Genomic DNA, 22,669 nt, shown 5'->3' with positions numbered 1-22,669 from the left:
CGGACGCATCGGAGCTGGCGGTGACATTGGCCAGACCCATGACCAAAGCCTTGGCAGCGGTGGCACTGGATGGGGCCTGTAGGACGCCTGTAGTGTCTGACCTCCACTTTGCAATAGAAGGCCCTGGTGATTTCGTAAATTTCTTCAGGTTTGGCATATCCCTCGGAATGTTTCACGGTCAATAGCCACAAGTTTGTTGGGTTTCCCCGTCTAGTTTTCATCAGTTTGGCTTCTACCACCGAGAAGTCGTGGAATTCCGTAGCGATCTCCTCGGACGTCAACGTTGGTGGTAGCCCCTTGACAACAACCTTGAGGAGGCGGTCCTGTTTCAGGGCGAAGGTATGAAAAGGGATCCTTTCGTCCATCAGGTATCGTTGGATTGCTCTGAAGTGTTTGACAGATTCAACTTTCAGTCTGAGATTTCTCCCGTTGCACACTGCTTCAAATCGGCTTCCAGTTAGCTGTTTGATAGCTAAGCTGTGAGCTGGCCAGCTCTTCGGCAGGTCGAGCAAGATCGGGGGTGGTCGAGGCTCTCGCTTGGGCTCCACGAAGTCAGAGTCCATCACCTCTCGAGTGTCGGAGTTCTTTCTTCGAGTTTTAAGTCCAGGAGGCGGGGACGATGCTGCAGCCCTCTTCGTGGCTGTCTGGTGGACTTTAGAAAGGCCGTTTTTTGGAAATGACTGACGCAGGTTCCCCTGGCAAGTGTTCCCCTCGCCGCCAGTAACCAAGTGTGGGCCTCCGTCATTGGCAGTGGCGCACCACAGTTGGTCACCCGCTCGGGTTACCGCAGCAGCGGTCTTCCCCCAGGCCCTGGACTCCTTCCCTCGAGAGGGATGTCCTGGGGGGATGGTGTTGCTGGGCTGGGCTGCTTCAGTGTCCATTGGGCCGGCGTTGAGCTCAGATGCCACAGTAGAAAGAAAGTCAGCTTGGAGCCGCTCTCTGTTGGTTATCGGGCTGAGGATACCATCTTCCACTTCAGTAGTGCCGAGTGCGGGCGGGGAAATCGTTTGGCCCAAAACTTCGTTGCAGCTGGGCGAAGAAGAATCGGTCCGCTGCGACATTTGGTGGCCTTGACTAAGGCCGTTTTGAGATGCAGTACCAGAACTGCAAGACGACAACATCTCGGCCAGCGGTGATGGTAGCTGCGGCGAGATGTTCAATGGGAGCGGCCCACGCGCTGTCCCTCCAGGAAACTGCACCGGTGGTGCTGTCGACGACGAAGGCGGCCCACGCACAGTCCCTCCGGCGTCGAAAGTTGATGTTGGTGACGTCATAAAGAGCTCCTCGATGTGTACTCGTCGGAGTCTGGCAGTCGAATGACGGGCTGGCAGACAAGCGAAATGAGCTCACCCAACTACTGACAGAACTAGACGTTGACGTGGCCCTTATTCAAGAGACTCATCTCCGCGGTGGGGACGCCCTCAACGTCCGAAATTACTACACGCACAGGACTGACAGACCCCTACAACCTCAACGCCCCAGCGGAGGAACGGCGATACTGGTGCACAGGCGAGTCACCCACAGACCGGTCCCCAAGAACCTCCCGCCTGGAGTGGAAGTTACCTCCATTGCCCTCAACCATGGAGGTACTGAACTGGAAATCTCGTCGGTCTATAACCCACCTGGACGACGCCTCGACCCTGGACTCCTGGACCAGCTTCTGCCCCCCGGCTCACCTGTGCTTCTGGCAGGAGACTTGAACGCCAAGCACCTTGATTGGGGTTGCAGGAGAGGAAACGCCACTGGAGCAGCCCTCAAGAGGTACATCTCTGCCCACCCCTATGTAGAAGTTGTCGCCCCGGCTGATCCCACACACTACCATCACGCTGGACATCCACCCCCCCCTGTCCATATTGGACATTGGACTGGCTGGCTCATTCGATGGGCTGATAGAGGCTTCTGTGGTCTCCGACCTCTCCTCCGACCATGTACCGGTGGTCTTTGACCTGCCACAAGGGGGAATTCCTGATCATCCTCCAGCCCGCAGGAAGAGGGTGAACTGGACGAAGTTCGCCAACATCCTAGCAAACACCCCACTCCCCCCTCCCCCGCCAGCTGAAAATGCACAACAGCTTGACCAGCAAGTCCTGGACCTGACTACCCTCTTACAGGACGCAGTCAAATCCACAAGTTCGGACGTCAACCCTGTTCTACCGCCTCCGCTTCCTCAAAACCTACGAGAGGAGATCGTTCTGCGAAGACGATTGAGAAGAGCCTACCAACAGTCCCGCTGCCCCAACGCCAAGGCTGAATTCAACCATCAAGCTAGAAGATGTTCCCGCTTGCTTGCTGCTCATCGATCTCAGGAATGGAACGACTTCATAGAGGGCCAAGCAGAGACAAATGACGGCATCTGGAGAGTCGCCAGAGCCCTGCGTGGGGAAAAATCATACAACAGGCCACTACATGGGGCCGTGGTCTTGTCTACTCCCCGGAGGATCGGGCGGAGACCTTTGCGGACTCAATGGAGGTCCAATTCTCCCCTCATCCGGACGTCTATGATGAAGATTTCTGTGAAACCGTTGACGACTTCGTGGAGAACTATGAGCCTGACGCTGAAGAAGAAGATCGACCCCCCCTCGTGACCGTCGGCGAAGTGAAGAGACACATTGCTAGACTGCGCCCGAAGAAGGCTCCAGGTCCGGACTCCCTCGGAACGCCAGCTCTGAAGAACCTGCCAGGCTGGGTCATCGTCACCATCACATGCCTTTTTAACTCCTGCATCAGGCTGGCCCACTTCCCTGACTCCTGGAAACTGGCCAATGTCATCATGATACCCAAGCCCGGCAAGGACCATCTCTTCCCGGAGAACCACAGGCCGATCTCCCTCCTACCTGTGCTCTCCAAGATGCTGGAGCGTATCATCCTGGCTAGGTTTCCCGAGGAGTTTTTCCTGATGATTAGGACGGAGCAGTACGGTTTCCGGAGAGGCCACTCCACTACCCTCCAACTCCGGCGTGTCCTAAATACCATCGCTGGAGCGATGGAGCGGAAACACCATTCCACGTCCGTGCTGATTGACGTAAGCAAGGCTTTTGACCGAGTCTGGCATGAGGGACTCCTCTTCAAGCTGGCATCGTCTCCACTACCCGGATCCATATACAGACTCATCAGAAGCTACCTGACAGCACGCAGTTTCCGTGTCACTGTTGGACGAGCAACCTCAACATCCCGCCCAGTCTCGTCGGGTGTGCCACAGGGATCAGTTCTCGGACCGATACTCTACCTGTGGTACACCAATGATATACCCCTGGCTCCAAGGGTGCAGCTCTCCCTCTACGCGGACTACGCGCTATTCACGGCCACCTCTGCCAACCTGAGGATGTCCAGGGTGTACGTCCAACGACAGCTGGACCTGCTGCTCCCATGGCTGAAAAAGTGGCGCATCAAAGTAAATGCGGACAAAAGTGAGGCCATCTCATTTACAAGATCAAGGAGACAGGACGATGGTCACCACCTAAACCTAGACGGATCAGACATACAATGGAGAAACCAAGTGAAGTACTTGGGGGTACTTCTGGATCGAAGACTGACACTGACTCCCCACGTTGAGAGAGTATGCAACCTCGCAAAGAAAGGTCTTTGTGCCATCCGCCCACTGCTCCGCTCGACGAAGCTGACGACAGCTGCAAGAGTCAGGCTCTACACGGCCCTGCTCCGGCCAGTTCTCACATACGCAGCCCCTGCATGACTTCACCTGCAGAACATCTAGACGAAAACTACTAACTGTCCAGAGCAAGGCTCTTCGTCTAGCTACTTTCTCTCCCTGGTATGTGAGGAACACTGTTATCAGAGACTCCACTGCAATCTGCACAATCCGAGACTACGTAGACGGACTCAGAACACGACTGGAGGAGGCGGCGGACTTGTCTCCATGGGACCATATCCGGGAACTGATAGCCGAAGAGGTTCCCCGGCTCCGGCCCCTCATCATTGAATAAACTCCACACTACAACGTAGCGTCTTCAGGTAGCAAGGCTACCAGGGCGTAGACCCGATGCAGCCATCAAGTATATGCTCCAAAGTGAAGCAGGAGCTTGAGAAGAAGTGATGCCAGGCATCACAGTCAAACAGACTTGGACTTGGACTTTGGTGAATTTGGACATTAGAAACGACCCCAAAAATGTTGGTGAATTTGGACCTGGCCGGACCCTTGTACATTTCTTTGACCATCGGCGCAATCGGGCGTCAGCCGAATGAGGCAGTTGAATGTCCCATGCAATGTAACTCTTAAGAAACTTTAGCAATGACACTCTAGAATTGTCTGTTAGGATTAATGAAATGTCTGATATAAAATTACTATCAGCTTCGATGACTAAGAACAATGATGAACAATGATCAATTGTTCTCGTTATCTAGCCTTATAATTGGAAATGTCTAGAGAATTCGTTCTTATCATTGTCAAGCTTAGTTTTGATTAGCAATTTCATTAGTATACTGATGTACTCATCACAACTATAAATTGGCCGCCAAGAAAAGACTCAGTTATAGTGTTTTTATTGAACAACTAAGGTAAGTTGTTACTTAGTCTTATGATAATCCGTTTGTTAAAATACGAAGGCTTTTCGATGCAATATCTACAGTTTTTTTTTTATTGTTGTTTGATAATTTTGTTAAGATATTAAAACACTCGCCCTCTAATGAAACTATTCGAACTAAATACACTCCGCAAATATAATAAATACTATGGTATAATTACCTCGTCAATTTGTTTATATGATGGTAAAAACCTACATGTATCACCGCTGTTACGGCATCGTCAGGGTACAGATAGTATTAAAGACATTACTGTCAGAAGCAATCAATAAAAATAGCACGAACAAACATTTTGATAGGCCTATCACACGACGCGGACAGTCCCGGCGCAGCTAGTAGACTGAAGTGTCAGACTATTTTGTCCACGTTATCAGTAGGCCAAAGGTCGGAGGTCACCGGTCGGCGTGTAGTTGTAGTTGTACCGATTGGCGTTTGCGCCGCGGCTAAATTGTGCTTCCAGCGCCGCGGAGTTCGATAAGCTCAATGAGGCAGAAGTGACGAGGGTCGTATTACTTACACTTGACTGAGTTGTTTGTAAATAGTGTCGTTTTCCATACTACTATTTAATTTGTACTAGTAGTGCACTATTGCACATAAATAAAATTTTGAAAAACTAGTATACCACCACATGTAGTATTGAGTTAGTATGGGTATTTTCCTGAACTATAATTGTAATAACAATTATACATTTTCTACTTATCACATTACTAATTTAGGAGAAAAGGGGACTTTTGTTTTCCTGAGGAGTTTTTAGGAAATAGTTGCGCCAGGATAGTCTGTGGGACTATGTGGAATGCAAGGGTCTTGGTCTTTGAGTGCCGCGCGTGCCTACGAAAATAACTTCTCCCCTATACCTAAATTTGCTAATAAAAACGAGATGCTCTAATTTAGTTTCGTTTTAACTCTAGCAGCTGGCTCCAACAATAAAACGCATGTTTTTTCGATACATCTTTTGGTCAAGTTAATTTGATTTTTTAAAAAGTTTAAATATAAAAAGGGTTTACGTAACCTTTTGCGTCAAACAATCCTTGATGTAGTTAAAATCAACTCCAGCTGCTTCATGCCGTTGGGGCACATCTTTATGTTGAGATAAAAGAGCTTTCAACCGCATGGATGAGTTTTCCAAAATAAATAGCTACTATTATATGCAAAATACACGAATACGAAAACATTTAAACGACACGAATTTTACTTGGCCAAGTAACGTACAAACGAGGTATTCACCGGTGGATGTTGCGTCATGACTGCTCTATGTTTAAATGTGTCTTTAAATAATGAAATGTATAACTAAATTTAAAAGTTCAAAAAGGCCATATATAATATTGTACTGTCTTAAAACAGATATATTAATTTAAATAGTTTTCAGCTGACTTAATTGTTTGTTTGTTTTTGTTTTTGTGTTGTTCATGATTTTGAAATGGAAGTAAAAACTATGTAACATAATGTTAGTTTCATTTTATATTTACAACTGTTCAATGGCGACGAGGATGAGGAGGAGGAAGGGTGAGAGACACCAGGAGCTAGAAGAAGAAGGTATATTAACACCCAGTCAACCTATTTTCTGTTCTAATTTTGATAAATTTGATGAAGACAATGAGACATGGAGTTCATACATGGTAAGGCTAGACAACTTTTTGACCTAAACGGAATCACGTCAGAATTAAAGAAAAAGCAATATTTGATCAATTTATTGACACCTAAAGTATTTCACGACCTGAGAATTAATCTAATCCCATGTGACATTGAGGATAAAAGTTATGACGAAATATGTGAAGCTTTACAATTATTATTGGAACCTAAGGGAAGTATTATTGCAGAACAACATAAGTTCACTAAACGAATCCAGAATCCGAGTGAATCTGTAGGCAGCTTCGCCAAAGATCTGAAAACCTTAGCCAGTAAATGTGATTTTAAATGTCCAAAATGTAATGCATCAACATCTGACGTTCATCTGCGGCAACAGTTTATTTCGGGCATTCATGATGGAAAATTGCTGTCTAGATAAATTGAAATTCACGAAGATAAAACGTTTAACCAATGTCTTGAAATAGCAATGAGCAAATCAAAAGTGAAACAACGAAAATCCAAGAATCAAATTTGCAATCAAAAGTAGACCATCAAAAGAAAAACTAAGAAATAATTAATTAATTCTGGCGCAGAGTCCTAAGGGATTTTTCTTAGTTTTTCTTTTGATAACTCATCTACAGACCAAGACCTTTCTTTGGACACCTCTACCAAGTTTCTACGCCCAGCCGTTCTCTGAAATTAGTGGGGATTATGCTTCCAATTAAATATTTAGATTCCCCCATGTTATTCTTATGGGAGAAACTCCAACTTTGATGGCCTGTGGTGCAAAGCCCTAGGATTTTTATTACATCATTACTTCATTACTTCATTGGTCACCAACTATGGGTTCCTTCTCCTACCACTTGGATCCACCCTCCAATTTGATATCTACAAACTATACCACGACAACACCGCTAGTGAACGAATTCACAATGAAAAACTGCAGTTCCGTTCACACTGTATCTTCAATGTTAATAAACCAAAGTAAGTAAGGGTAAGGGTAAATAAAGGTCTTTTAAAGTATTAGGTATAAACGGAACTATGCAGTTTTTTGGTGTACAGTAAAACTGATAATATCTTTTGTCACTATAACAGTGTATTTGGTTTAAATGAAAAATATGCTAAACGTTTATACACAAATGTCAAAACGGATACTTCCTTTAAATCAGTTGAAAGAGCCCAACAAAAACAAAACTTCGAATGTGGTTTACACGTTATAGTTAATGCGAAACTAATAATAAATCAAATTATAAATTATAAGTATGTTTATATGAAAGTAAAAAAAAAACTCTTTACCCCAATCCTCCAAAAATAACACCCAATTTGAAATCAAAGAATTAACAGACTGTAAAAATCTTGACAAACGCTAAATATCCTCAGAAGAATAAAGTACATCCAGATCAATCCCCCCAAAAAAACTAATCAATTTCATAAGATTTACAAACCCATAGTAAAACTAAGATCAAAATCTCCAAAAGTGATAAAGCAAACTTTATTAAAAACAGATTTTCAATACTTGGATCAGAAGTTGTAGAAATTACTAGCTGTACAAATGTACCAAATATTAATGAAAGTAAGAAAAATTTAAATAATCTTACTAAAAACTAAACTCCTATAACCAATTAAACTGAATCAGATAAAAAATCAAATAAAGGAAAACCATTTTTGTACAGTATTAAAAAATAAACCAAATTCTCACCAGATTGTCTAACTAAAATTACTTATAACGTACCAAACAACGATGAATACTAAACAAAAAATGATGTTGATATACTGAATTCTTCTTCTAGTATGTTGAAATATAAAAATATGAAAACAATGTAAATAACAGTTGTACTCTTAACGAAAAAAACTAAATTGAATTCTATCCCATTTATATAAAATTTAATAAGAATTTTATAAGACAGTCATGGAAGAAGCACGAGAAACTTGTTAAACGAAAATATTAAACACGACGAATCATTTGATGTTTATAGTTCTATAACACCAAATGGAAAATGGTCCAAATTTTAAGTACTGAAAATCATTTTGACTGAAATAAAAAAGTGTGGGTAAAAAAAATTATAATGATTTAGTGTGGAACAAATGACATTTGCTTAGAATTAGTGATATTGATGATTTTTTTAAACATTGAAGAAAGAATAATATAATCTTACACACATGTTTATATTATTGGCCTACCTTGGAGATACGATTCACCAATGCTGAACAAAAGAAATATCGACAATAATAAAAAATTATATAAATTGACTATTTTACATAAACATACAAATTTCATAAATTTTTCTCATATTTCACGCTCCTTTTACACAAACCACGGACGCCACTTCAATAGAAAGGGTATAATAAAGCTTCACTTAAAAAAAAAAAAAAAAAAAAAAAAAAAAAAAAAAAATGACATGAAATAACTGTATTGTTATTGAATTGATGTATCTATCCGTCATCGTATTGCCACGATAGTGTAAAAAAGGTGGAGAATGTATATATGTTAAAGAAACCATCCAATTTATAGAACTAAATGTTGAATGTTACTGCATTGAAACTAAATGTAACCTCACAGCAATTAAAGTACTAAAAGCACAAAATACCTTAACAACAAACAAGGTAATTCTCAACAAACAAATTATATAAAATACTTTAAATCTCTAGAAATAATACACAAATTACTCTCTATATTAAACAAATGATAATACAGAAAGATAAATACATACATATTGAACACGTGTAAAATCTATTGTAACAGGTACTGTGGACATACTAAATTAAGAACCTACTATTTAGAATTTTATTTTATTTGGAAATGTTAAATATTGTAAAAATTATTCACTCATATATATATATATATATATATATATATATAGATATATTTCAATATGGAATTAGCTATTTTCCATGTGTTAAATACATAGGTCTATATTTATTTATTGGTAATTAATTAAATTACCTTATGTATAAATATTTTTTTATAATTATTTATCTGATGGTTTCACATCAGTGAAGTATTTTCTAGGATAATTAGTCGTTAAATTATCCTCAATCTAAATTAAAGATTGTTAACCCCATTGATTAATTAAAGATCCTTTGATGATCCCTCCACAGAGTTGTTTACATTTTGGCCATGTGAATAATACTTCTTAATGAAACAGCTGTTCACAATCGTGTCGTCGTGTTTAATATTTTCGTTTAACAAGTTTCTCGTGCTTCTTCCATGACTGTCTTATAAAATTCTTATTAAATTTTATATAAATGGGATAGAATTCAATTTAGTTTTTTTCGTCAAGAGTACAACTGTTATTTACATTGTTTTCATATTTTTATATTTCAACATACTAGAAGAAGAATTCAGTATATCAACATCATTTTTTGTTTAGTATTCATCGTTGTTTGGTACGTTATAAGTAATTTTAGTTAGACAATCTGGTGAGAATTTGGTTTATTTTTTAATACTGTACAAAAATGGTTTTCCTTTATTTGATTTTTTATCTGATTCAGTTTAATTGGTTATAGGAGTTTAGTTTTTAGTAAGATTATTTAAATTTTTCTTACTTTTATTAATATTTGGTACATTTGTACAGCTAGTAATTTCTACAACTTCTGATCCAAGTATTGAAAATCTGTTTTTAATAAAGTTTGCTTTATCACTTTTGGAGATTTTGATCTTAGTTTTACTATGGGTTTGTAAATCTTATGAAATTGATTAGTTTTTTTGGGGGGATTGATCTGGATGTACTTTATTCTTCTGAGGATATTTAGCGTTTGTCAAGATTTTTACAGTCTTTTAATTCTTTGATTTCAAATTGGGTGTTATTTTTGGAGGATTGGGGTAAAGAGTTTTTTTTTACTTTCATATAAACATACTTATAATTTATAATTTGATTTATTATTAGTTTCGCATTAACTATAACGTGTAAACCACATTCGAAGTTTTGTTTTTGTTGGGCTCTTTCAACTGATTTAAAGGAAGTATCCGTTTTGACATTTGTGTATAAACGTTTAGCATATTTTTCATTTAAACCAAATACACTGTTATAGTGACAAAAGATATTATCAGTTTTACTGTACACCAAAAAACCGCATAGTTCCGTTTATACCTAATACTTTAAAAGACCTTCTAACGAAATTCTTTTTTGTAGGCTTATGAAGTTCGTGTGCAATTTCATTCATTTTTTATAACACCAGTACTTCCTTGAACTGAAAAGATTTTACCATTAGCCCTGATAAATAGATTATCTTATTTTCTTTTAAATATATAGTTAACTGGTTTATGTGGTCTATTATCTATATACTTAAATCCACTCAAAGATTTTGGGTCGGCAACTAATAAATCAGGATTGTATTCAATCCAATTTTTTTTCTCCGTATATACATTTTGTTCCATCATAATACATAACTTGTGACATTAGACAAATGTCATCCAAATATTCCCTCCTTGGTAGATTCCTTATAAATAGTTTTTTGGCATCCCAACAGTTTTGTGTTGTACTAAAAGTTATAGTCTGTTCTTTTGTAACAAAATCAGTGCCGTCAACGGTAGGTTTAACAAGTACTCACCTTTTATTATTAAAATCTCAATAGCCTGCTTACATTTTTGGAACTTGTGAAACGTTCACATTATCTTTACTATCTATACCTGCCAACAAATCACTAATTTTCTGTTTCTTAGCATTCCAAACACCATTCTATGATTCTAAAAATTCATAATTATTATTGTCTTGTACTCTTTACCATCATTTTTGGTACCATCATTTCGTATTTAAGTCTGATGTAAAGTGGGCACATCATATAAACTTTCACCCTTTTCACATTAGTATTTTTAACCAACCTAAATTTAAAGTAGGTTCATTAGCTGCCCTAGGTTGTGTTGGCTTATTGTATGGATTATATAAACGATAAAAATTATCTATAAACATATTCTTATTTATCAAATAATTCCGCTTTCTCTGAATTCTTCAATAATGGAATCTATTTTATTATCCACTCCCGAAATACCGGCTTGGTGACTTGGCCAAATAAGTCTTAACCTATCTACAAGCTTATTAGGGTCATCCCAATATTTTATTACCAGACACTTGCATCATACCTTCACCAACATTACATAAATCAGGGTTTAATTATACCAAGATATTTAGTATGTTTATAACTGGACATTGGTGCACCATCCTTGTAACTCCTTGAATGTCCATTTGTAGCTTCGAAAATCTCTTAATAATTTTGCAAATCAGCCTGAGTATAATCCTCATGCTCTTTCAAAGTTAAAAATTGCCAGAAACCTTTTGTTTTCTTGTAGGTTTTATTTGCAACTGTAACATCATCACTGGTAATTTCAACATCCTTATTTCCAATAAAAATGCATTTGCTTCTCAACTTATACCAAAAGTAGTGTCTGTCGTACTACTTCTACTGAGGTAATTTCCTAAATAGTATGATGCTAAAAGACCAAAATCTAATATGTGTGGTGTGTATTGTTGTAATCTTGGTCATCCAGATGGGGTCATTGGAATACTTGGCCTGTCTGTTTTGGTGACAATATTAGTGATTTTTTAAATTCTTGTAATAGCTCTATTAGTTTGGAATGTTTGGAACCTCTCTTCAGCCTCTATGCCCAGTTTTAAAGCTTTATATTTTTCTAGTATTTGATTTACAGAGTCAACCAATTCTTGTTGAATGTTTTTCATCTTTAATTTGCATTTTATTTATAAAATCTTTTAAAGGATCGTACTCAAACACTTTATCATGTATTATTGAACAATATGCAGATGTATTTGCTGGTATATTTCCTGGAGTTTCAATATCTAATTTTATATGAAAAATTCCTTCCTTCACTGTTTCGTTCCGTCTAGAACAATCTATTACAATTAATGAATATTTCTTCATAGATTCAGCCCTACTAAACGTAGAAACTGGGATAGTATTGTAGGAAGTTTTTTTGAACCTCATAAACATCTCATGAGCTTTAGTGACATCTCCATTTTCAAAGTCGAGATTTAAATTGCTATAAGTATAATATTTAGAGTTTAAAAACACTTTGAGATTTTTTAATTTACAGTGATCAAGTTCATCAGTTCTTTTTCGTGCACTTTTATCCCTAGCGGGTTGGAAACCAAATATAATATACCTAGGCTTCTCCAAACTTTAAGACGTCTTTTTAGTGAAAAGAACTTCATTTAAATTGGATAAATACTTTAAATAAAGACTAGAGGTTTCCACTAAATATTATTGTTTAATTTATCACACTTTTACAAGTAATTAACAATTAATTGTTTAGAGCAAATAAAAATGAACCACTTTGATTGAAAAGCCTAAAAGAATGTCTCTTTGTTTATTTTTTTTTTCCTAGCAACCAAAATTCAATAAACTATTTAAAACATCTGTCAGCTGATAAATCTGTCAGCTCACTACAGGAGCCCCCTACGAAGACTGGAAGTCCATGGAGTTTTGGAGAGTTCCAAAAAGTCACAAAAAAAACAAATAAAAAAAAAAATAATAACAGCAATGACAGAGGCGATTTCCATCAAACTGAAATTGGATTCTTGAATGTCACTTTTCTTCCAGGCTTTGTCGTATATGACTTTTGAAAATCCACATCCTTTGAAGTTTGAGATACAGTTGAGGGCTTAACTTCATCATTCTGAAGGACATAGGCCGGTTTAACTCTGTCAAGACTAACATTAACAATAGAACCATTCACTTTTATTGTGATAGTTTTACTGTCTTTCTTGATCACTGGATGAGGTCCGGTGTATGGATGTTGTAAAAATTTTCTCACAGCATCTACTCTCAGAAAAACGTGTGAACATGTGTCCAAATCACGAAAAATGAAGCTTTGGTTAATGCCGTGTCTCTTGATATTTGTTGGTTTTAATGATGAAATCTTGAGTCGTAATCGAGACACAAAATTAGTCGGATCCTCTAAGGGTGCTAGCTGGGTTGTTGGCATAAAATACTCGCCAGGGAGGCGTAAAACCTCTCCAAAAACCATTTCAGCAGACGAGGTGTTCAGATCCACACGGAAAGCATTTCTTATTCCAAGAAGCACTGTGGGTAAGGATTCGACCCACGTGGAGGCGGAGTGACACATGATGGCTGCCTTGAGTTGTCTGTGGAAACGTTCCACCATGCCATTTGCGCACGGGTGGTAACTTGTTGTCCTTAATCTTGAAAAAACACACAATTTTCCCAACTCAGCAAAGAGTGCAGATTCAAATTGTTTACCCTGGTCTGTTGTTATTCGCAAGGGAACACCATACCTTGATATCCAACAATTGAAAAGAGCTGACGAGACTTCTTCGGCAGAGATACCTTGCAAGGGGTGTGCTTCCGGCCATCTGGTGAACCTATCTACTACTGTAAGACAGTAACGAAGATTTCCAACTTGGGGTAATGGGCCGATGATATCCACATGAATATGCCAATCTACAATTTGGCAAAGGGAAATCGTTGATAGGTGTTTGAACATGACGAGTAATTTTTGAACGTTGACACTCTCGACAGGACAAGGTCCACTCTTTACAATCACGATTTATTGAAGGCCAAACATATCTTGAAGTTAACATTTTATTCATGGATTTTATTCCAGGGTGACTTAAGTTATGGATTGAATTAAACGCTTCTCTGCGTAAACATTTGGGGATATACAATCGTTCTCTACCGTTCTTTGTATCGCAGTACACGAAAACATCAGAGCCAGGAACTGGAACTGGTTGAAGACAAAGTGAAGTACTGTTTTCGAGAATAGACTTAAGTTCCTCATCATTAGATTGAGAATCTGCCAAGAGATGCAGATCAATTTTACTAGTCTTGTTGGCAGAAATAGATTCTATCCTAGAAAAACTGTCTGCTACTATGTTTGAAGCACCAGAAACATGTTGAATGTCAGTCGTGAACTGTGAGATAAATGAAAGATGGTTAGTTTGAACAGGAGGTAGTTTGTTCTTCTTTCGTTGAAAAACGAAAGTGATGGGCTTGTGATCAGTATAGACAGTACAGGAGTTAGCTTCTAATATATGTCTGAAATGTTTAACAGACGAATAGATGGCAAACAATTCCCTATAATAAGCGGGCCAACTGGCTTGCTTAGGTGTTAGTTTTTGGGAAAAGAAGGACAGAGGTTCCCATATTCCATCTTGATTCAATTGTTGTAGTACTGATCCTACTGCAGTATTCGATGCATCACAAAAAAGTGCTAATTTACCATTAGCGTTGGGATGACAAAGTAATGTAGCTTCGGCTAAATGATCCTTACATTGACTGAATTTTTCAGTCAATACATCGGTCCAAGGGACTTTCTGATTCCCTTTTAATGACGAAAGGACAGTGTGGAGAGGGGCTTGAAATTCTGCAGCGTGAGGAATAAACCTGCGGTAAAAGTTCAACATTCCCAAAAATCGCCTAAGACCTTTGGCAGTTTGTGGCAAAGGATAATTCTGAAGGGCGTCAATGCGATCAGGCACAGGCCTGGTTCCGTCAGCGGTGACTTGATATCCCAAAAAAAAAAAAACCGAGTCAGTGTTAAATACAGATTTTTTCACATTTATAAGGACGCCATATTTGACTAACCTCTTGAACAGAATACGGAGGTGTTCTTCGTGCTCGACAGGATCTTTTGAGAAAACAAGGATATCGTCAATGTAGTGGAAACAAAAACTTTATCCCTCTACGACTTCATCAATAAACCTTTGAAAAGTTTGACCAGCATTCCTCAAACCGAAAGACATGAACGGGAACTCAAAGAGACCGAATGGGGTCGTTATTGCAGTCTTGGGCACGTCTTCTTTATTAACCGGGATTTGGGTATATGCCTTTACAAGATCTATCACAGTGAAAACTTTACTACCGTGTAAACAATTTGAGAAATCATGGATATGTCGAACAGGGTAAGAATCTGGAATAGTGCGGGCATTCAATGCTCGGTAATCGCCACATGGTCGCCATTCATCATTCTTTTTAGGTACCATATGAAGTGGTGATGACCATGGGCTTTTGGAACGACACGCAGTTCCATTTGCTACCATGGATTCAAACTCTAATTTGGCAATTTTATATTTATCTGGAGCTAACCTTCTTGGTCTTGATGATACAGGTGGGCCAGGAGTCGTATTTATGTAATGCACTGTGTTATGAGGAATAAATCTTGGTACTCCTAAAGGTTTTGTGATTTCTGGAAATTCCAATAACAGTGGATAGTTTGATGGGTCGGAAGTAATTAATTTAATACTATATTGCTGAGTATTCATGAACTGACATTTACTTTTTAATTGTGTAATGTTGTCAATTAAGAAACCGTTACTACAATCAGGTAATAAAGAATAGTGAGCTAGGAAGTCAGAACCAATGATTGGAGTGCTTACTTTAGCTATTATGAAATTCCAGACTAGAGTTCTTTGTAGCCCAATATTTAAGTTGAGACATAAACTACCATAAGTGGGTATTTCAGAGTTATTTGCAGCTCTGAGTTCTATCCCGGATGGTTTTAAGTGTCTTTTGACTAAATTTAGTGGTATACAACTTACGTCTGAACCTGTGTCTATCAGAAACTTATAGCCTGAATTGTTATCAATTACTTGTAACCTGTTGCTGTGGTTGCTGTCAACTCCGGGTGATTCATGAGTTTGGCGTCTAGGCACATGACAACTAGTCGACACCACATCTAGTTGCCTAGTTCGTTTTTTGTAGAAGGATAAGTGCAAGGAGTCACGCATTTGGTGGCTCGTGATCCATAACGTTTATGATACCAGCAGTAGATGTCATTGTGGGGTGAGGTACTATGCTGTTTACTGGGCTGGCTCTGACTTTGCGATCTGAACTTACTATTTTTATATGTGATTAAGTCGTCTGAAAGACAGTTAACTTTCTCCTCCAGCATTGAAAGTTTTTTCAAAATTGCCTCAAAACCTCCTCCTTGATTGAGATTGTTGTGACTATGTGGGTTCTGAGAAAAGGTATTTGTTGACTTACCTCGGTTTGACAAAATAGCGTCACAGCTGGTGAACTCAAAGGTTGAACCTCCTGAATCTTGTCCGCTGTAACGGCCAATGCTTCGGTACTGACCCCAGCGCCTAACTGGGTTTGGAGGATGCCTTGAATATGGGCAGGAAGTCGCTGCATCCAGATGATCCTCAGCAAGTCATCTTGAACGCTGCTGCCAGCTAACGATTTCAGTCTTCTGAGAAAGTGTGATGGCGTATCTGTACCGAGTTCTTCTTCTACGAGTAACTGTTTAATTCTCTTATGTTCCGAGACTGATAATCTTCTTATCAATTCTTTATTCAGGCTCGTGTAAGGGTTTTCCAGATTTGGGTTTGATAGTAAATCCTCTATTTCGGAAGCAGTCATCTCATCTAAGTGTGTCACAACGTGTGTGAAACGAAGGTTCTCATCAAAAATGTGCCATAAAGAGAAAATCGCCTCAATCTGTATGAACCAAAGTGCTGGTTTCTCACGCCAAAAATGGGGAAATTTTAATTATGGAGATTGAATTGAAGTTATGTTTTCAGACGGTCTTGGATTTACTGAATTGTTTCGTTCTTGAGTTTTCTGATTCATTGGATTAACCAAAAGATCTTCTTCTGAATCATGATTTTGTCTTGAATGTTCAGAGTCAACTCCAATGACATCATTAAGTTGTTTTCTGAGATTTTGGTTTTGCTCTTCCATCAGTTTTAGTCTTGCCAATACTTCTTCATTGACTTCCATTATGTATTCTTGATGTGTTCAAATCGGGGTCACCAATTTTAGTGAAAAGAACTTCATTTAAATTGGATAAATACTTTAAATAAAGACTAGAGGTTTCCACTAAATATTATTGTTTAATTTATCACACTTTTACAAGTAATTAACAATTAATTGTTTAGAGCAAATAAAAATGAACCACTTTGGTTGAAAAGCCTAAAAGAATGTCTCTTTGTTTATTTTTCTTTTTCCTAGCAACCAAAATTCAATAAACTATTTAAAACATCTGTCAGCTGATAAATCTGTCAGCTCACTACATCTTTATTTGCCCATGTATGTCTTGTGGTATTGGGATATGATGGAATTTCGTGCAGTTCTAAACTTATGATTGCAAGTTGCAAATTTGTATTTTGCATTAACATAATTTGTAATAAACTTCTCCCCATCTGATTGTATCACATGTGGTATCACCATTTGGAAATCAATTAAATGTAATATTGGGAATCGTATCGGCAGTCCCACCGGTTGGAGAACTAGTGGTAGTTAATAAACAATTCAAATCATTTTTGGATGTTTTCAACAACAATCATTTTTTAACATTTACTAAACCCTTATTAAAATCCTCAAACACACCCATTAACAGCTCTAATCGGACACAAGTACTAAACTTTGCTACCTTTATGGAACTCTTTTAAATTCGTGTCAGAATTAAATGCTACATTTGATAATTTAGTAGTTTTATTGTAAGTGCTTAATATATTCATAAGACTAGAAATTCCTGGGTTTTTTACAATAACCATTTCTTTGCCTGCCACTTCGTATCTAATTTTGTCAAATAATGATGCAAATGCATTATTTATAAAATGACCTTTATCATGAATTTCAATTTATCCTTTAATATAGAGATAACTCCTACATGAGAGGGTTAGCAAATTTTGTTTATTAATACATACTCCTCGGACCTTGCAGCCCTGTTTTCATATTGGGAGTTTCCAATAAGTTCCTGGAAGTATGGTGAATTCCGCAGATGAGGTAAACGGTTCTTTCATTTTATATTAAGAAAGAGTACAAATTGAACTGTGTCGGCCAGTATTTTCTTCACTTAAAATTTAAGCCACCACAATGTAAACATTTAAAGTTAATTTGTCTAAAGAGATGTATCCATGATGTCCGCTCTGTATTCTTCAAATGTTCTATTGGCAGGTTGATGCAAGTGGTCACGTCTGCGTTCCCTCGAGCCACTCACAGTTCTTCGGCTTACTGGTGGCTTAATTTCAAATTAATATAAAAAAGAAGTTAACCAAACAACAGAAAACACTACAACGGAATTTTAAAATACAGTGAATACATGAATAATCACTTCAAACATTCACTTCATCACACTGAACTGTAACCAAAACTACAAGATAATTTAGTAAAATACGTTGTAAGGTAAATTAATTCAAATATTACGAACAATTTGCTATCAAGTCTTGCTAGGGAACTATTTTATGAACCAGACTTATTTAACAGATGTTTAAATAAAAATATATATTCTGGGTTTTCTCTGGAAGTAATAAGTCCTGCAGTCTGTGGTTATCTTTAAAAACTATTTAAAACTACGCCCATATGTTTAGTTGTAAACAAATGGAATTAAGTTCGAACTAATGTCAACAGATAGCGCCGTCGTTCCCAATCCTTAGCCCTTAGCTGTACCTAAGTGATGCCCTTTCTTCATTTGCTGAGACTTATCTGCACATCTACGTGAAAATACCTTTATTTGAAACCTCAAACGTCAAAATCCGTCAAAGCCGTTATCGAGTTATGACTGTGAAAAGAAAACTGCTGGCGTAGATGAGCTCTGTGCCCGTCCTACGTACGGGAATCGAGCAGTCCATTTAAAGTGTATAAAAAGAAACATTATATCGGACCCGAATTCTTAAATAAAATTCCTCCCATGAGTCCCAAATCAACAGTTGTTGGATTTTAAAAGGTGTAAAAAATATAATATTAAAAATATATAGATTTTGTAATATTTACTATATATTTTTAACTTTTTTTATATATTTCTCCGGTAATAGTTTATAAAGGCTTTTAAAATGTTTGAGTAAAAATATTTCATTTAATATTATTTAATTTTTTTTGTAAAAATATTTTTTCAATCTATTTTTTAAAATGTTTTAAAACATTATCCAAAAATATTTTTTTTTAATATTTATAATACGGCTTTAAAATATTTTCTAATTATTTCTAAAATATTTTAACAAAAAAGTTGTTCGGAATATTCCAAAATATTTTAAACATATTTTCAAAACATTTTTGTGCAACTAGGGATGTTATAGTTATATCAATTTGTATATCCCTAATTCAAGCTTAGTTTAAGCAGTTCAAAATGTATTGTAAAGAAAAATCTGCCAAGATTAATTAAAACTTGTGATTGTTCTTACTTTCCCAACCTTTCCTAAAAAATTTTAGTAGTAAAATAATTTTCATAAGCTTTCTTTTAAAGACTCGTGAGCTTCAATTCGTATACAGCAATTATTATAGAATCTGACTTAATTCCTATAATCAATGACAAAATCACAAAATAAATAAACTAACGTCATGGTTCTTAGCATATTTTTGTATTCAACCAGCTGCTAGTTATAACAAATTATATTTCACTAAAACAAACTATAAACATTTTATAGACTGTCCAAAAAAAAAAAAAAAAAAAAAAAAAAAAAAAATAGAACATCTAGTATATTACTATGTATATTAAAATGATGTCTCATCCTCTTACCGAATAAATGAACGTATCAATGCTTATGGTATTACACATAGTAATAAGTCAACCCTACGTACCTTTTTTTGTTATGTCATTTCATTTTCATCCAAATGCTGAATTTGTGTCGAAAACGCTGAATGTTTACAGATGTTACGTTAAGCAAATGGAATTATACAAAACGCTAGAGTAAAATGTTAGCATCGGCTGCTAGAATTTTTAAAATTTAAAACTTAATCATCAAAAAACTGAAACCCTAAATTAAAATTATGGCTTTGACATTCCCTAGTTCTCAAAATTATCTTTCTTTCAACACAGAAATCATGAAAATCCGTCAAGTGGTTGATTCAGAATCGTGAAATAAAAAAATAAACCCCTGTCGCGGTTTAATCTATACTAGAGGTCGTCCAGTGGTCGAAACTCGACCAAAAATATATAATGTACAGACTTCTCTATTTTCACCCCACACTGTAAATAAAACATGTGATTGGCATTTCTTCTATTTGTTTTGATTTTCTGTTTATATTTCGTTGTTATTTCGTTACCAGCATGACAACCCATAAAGCCGACGTTAATTTTATTCAAATTTCAAATTCATTTTTTTGTGCTTATTTCTGAGCCTATTTTAATTTTTAAAGGGTTTCTGCACACCTACAGAAAAATATCTTTCTAACGGTATGCGTAGATTTTCCCTGCGATGCACACGAGCTGAGAAAAAAGGTTTTAAAGAAACATGCTTGCCTATTAATATATAGATAGATATATAAAAGGCAAAGCCCTCACTGACTGACTGACTCACTCACTCATCACTAATTCTCCCACTTCCCATTTACCTAGGAGGCTGAAATTTGGTACACTGATTCTTTAGGCATTAATTAGGAAAACTAAGTTGTTTTTATTCTGATCGGACTCTCGGGCTCCGCCCCAGTGGCTCTGGAGTTTCCCATGTTAACCTTATGAGTACTCATATTTAAATGGAATTAATGAATCTTAACAGCTGTTTCAATTAAACAAGTTGGTTCTGTTCTATGATGTGCAATAGCATTAAAGATACAAGGATTACCAACAGGGTGCAGCACTATTATTTTTTTTATTTATGACAACAGCTAATTTGCAACCAAAAGGTGAGTGAGCGTAGTGAACGAACTATAACCTGGAGGCGAGTTAGCGTAGCGAACGAGCTAACCTGAAGGCAAGTGAGCGCAGCGAATGAGCTCCAACCTAAATTTCAATTTCAACCAGGACGTGATTGAGCCATGCGAACGAGCTCATCTTGAAAATTAAGAAGTTAAACGGGGCATATTATATATTTGCTTAATGAAAAATCACGACAAGCTGTATAAGTATACATATATATGCATTAAACGGCTTCTAAAGCTATTCTTATGGAGACAATTTTATGTTATATCTAGTTTTGTGTTACAATTATGGGAATTTCTTTATTTTTCCTGCCGTCACGGAATCGATACATTTAATTTGAGGCCTCTCCCGTCGTTTTACGCTTTCCTAGTCGCCCACAATTTGGACGCAAAGAATATGCTTACGTAATTAATATATAGATTGCTAGTTTTTTAGAGATTAACTGTAAGAAAGAGCCATGAGGTCCTGAGTTCACATAAATAAACAAGTATTTTCAATAATAATTTTAGTTTTATTTAATTTTATATCAAAGACAACCTTTACGTTGCTATTATTTGGAAACTTTAACTTTGAACCAGCCACAGGTTACGATTGTATCAAAAATTATATTTTCTATCTTTTTTTGTTTTACTAAGGTAGTTCACGTGACTTAAAAGGTGCTGTAGCCCACAGTAAGTCGCCATATCAGCATGATTTGGTTAAACATTTTACATATTAGGCAGAAATCACTAATTTACATTATATCAATCCGTCAGTGGCTTACTTCAACTACGTTTACTTTTATTAAAAAAACTGGCAACAACTGTAAATAACATTATTGTTGATTATTTCAATGTTGCTTTCCAGTCAAGATGAAGCTGTTACTGTTGTTCGCCCTTGTTGCTTTAAGTAACTCCCAACACATCGGTTACTCCGAGGAGGATGAGGTACAATGGGAACTTTTTAAGGTAAGGCATATTGCATATACTGTATAGGTTTTTTAATAAGGAAAATATTAATTACACAATTAGTATCCAAAGGATTGTAATAGAACTGTTTTATTGCCACCGCTGCCTAGCAACTAATTTTTATTTTTATTTCTGCAGGTTCTTATTTCTTTACACAACAAATAAGTTGTAGTTGTGTTAAATATCAGTGTGCATTATTATTGTTTTGAATAGTGGTTATAGGGTATGGTGTGGTGAAATATTGTGTTCGTGTACCACGGAACCAAAATGTTTTGCCGACTTCGTCTCGAACTTATAAACTAGCTGCCAAACCCTAATTTTCGGCCCTATTTACGAAATATACTATTTGTTAAGGTTCTTTTCTGGTGATTTTACATGCCCACAAAAAAATTCAAACGAACCATCAATTATCCAAACTTTAAAAATAAAGCTTGTACAATTAACGCGATGTATGTATGTAATGGATGTAGCCAGTTTTTAAAGTTGAATACACTCTTTATATTTTACGACTTATGAGTCTAATATTACAACTTAACTAACTTAATTGACTATAAAATAAACAAAATAATTCTGAAGTCATAAAATGTGTTTTCGAAAATGTATTAAAATAAATTGTAGTATCGTTATCGTTTAGGTAAGTAATAAATAATGGTTTAAATACCTCATACTGTCTAAGTGATCCTTTGCTGCCTATGTGGGCTATTGCAGTTTCATTGCGATAGGAACTTCATCAGGATTCAAAATACATCAAAATTTAATTCCAGAGGAGTTCGTAGTGGTAAAAATGGTAACATAGCACATAGACATTACAAAACCCGGTACCGCGAATCACTTTACGCAGGGAGGGCAGGATTAACGGACCGAGAAGCGCAGAATCCCTGCTCTAATGGGAGGTCATAAATAAAATTCCTAGGGGTAGGACCAAAGAGCGCAGAGGTACCTTGCGCTCAACGGTCCTACCCGTGCGGGGAACTTATCACCTACAGTACTTATACGGATTAAAAAAGAGACAATGGCTGGGTCGTCTGTGCGAGTAAATCCAATTAGTCACGACTCACTGAATAAACCA

At 37.2% G+C, this 22,669-nt stretch overlaps 1 protein-coding gene across 1 annotated transcript in view; it reads left to right on the top strand.

Annotated features, from left to right (window-relative positions):
• The first annotated feature begins 4,397 nt into the window (after window positions 1–4,397).
• LOC128982126 (procathepsin L-like) overlaps window positions 4,398–22,669 on the top strand; it is a 76,242-nt gene continuing 57,970 nt past the window's right edge. The window contains exons 1-2 of the mRNA XM_054401176.1: window positions 4,398–4,512; window positions 21,500–21,600. Of these exons, the coding sequence (XP_054257151.1) occupies window positions 21,505–21,600 (96 nt within the window). The 5' untranslated portion in view covers window positions 4,398–4,512; window positions 21,500–21,504. The remainder of the gene's footprint in view (window positions 4,513–21,499; window positions 21,601–22,669) is intronic.

Source organism: Macrosteles quadrilineatus, unplaced genomic scaffold, assembly GCF_028750875.1.
Source record: "Macrosteles quadrilineatus isolate MER2022 unplaced genomic scaffold, UCM_ALF_1.0 Scaffold_126__1_contigs__length_306307, whole genome shotgun sequence".
Taxonomy (NCBI): Eukaryota; Metazoa; Arthropoda; class Insecta; order Hemiptera; family Cicadellidae; genus Macrosteles; species Macrosteles quadrilineatus.
Note: the sequence above shows the minus strand (reverse complement) of the source record. Positions and strands in the feature narration are given on the sequence as shown.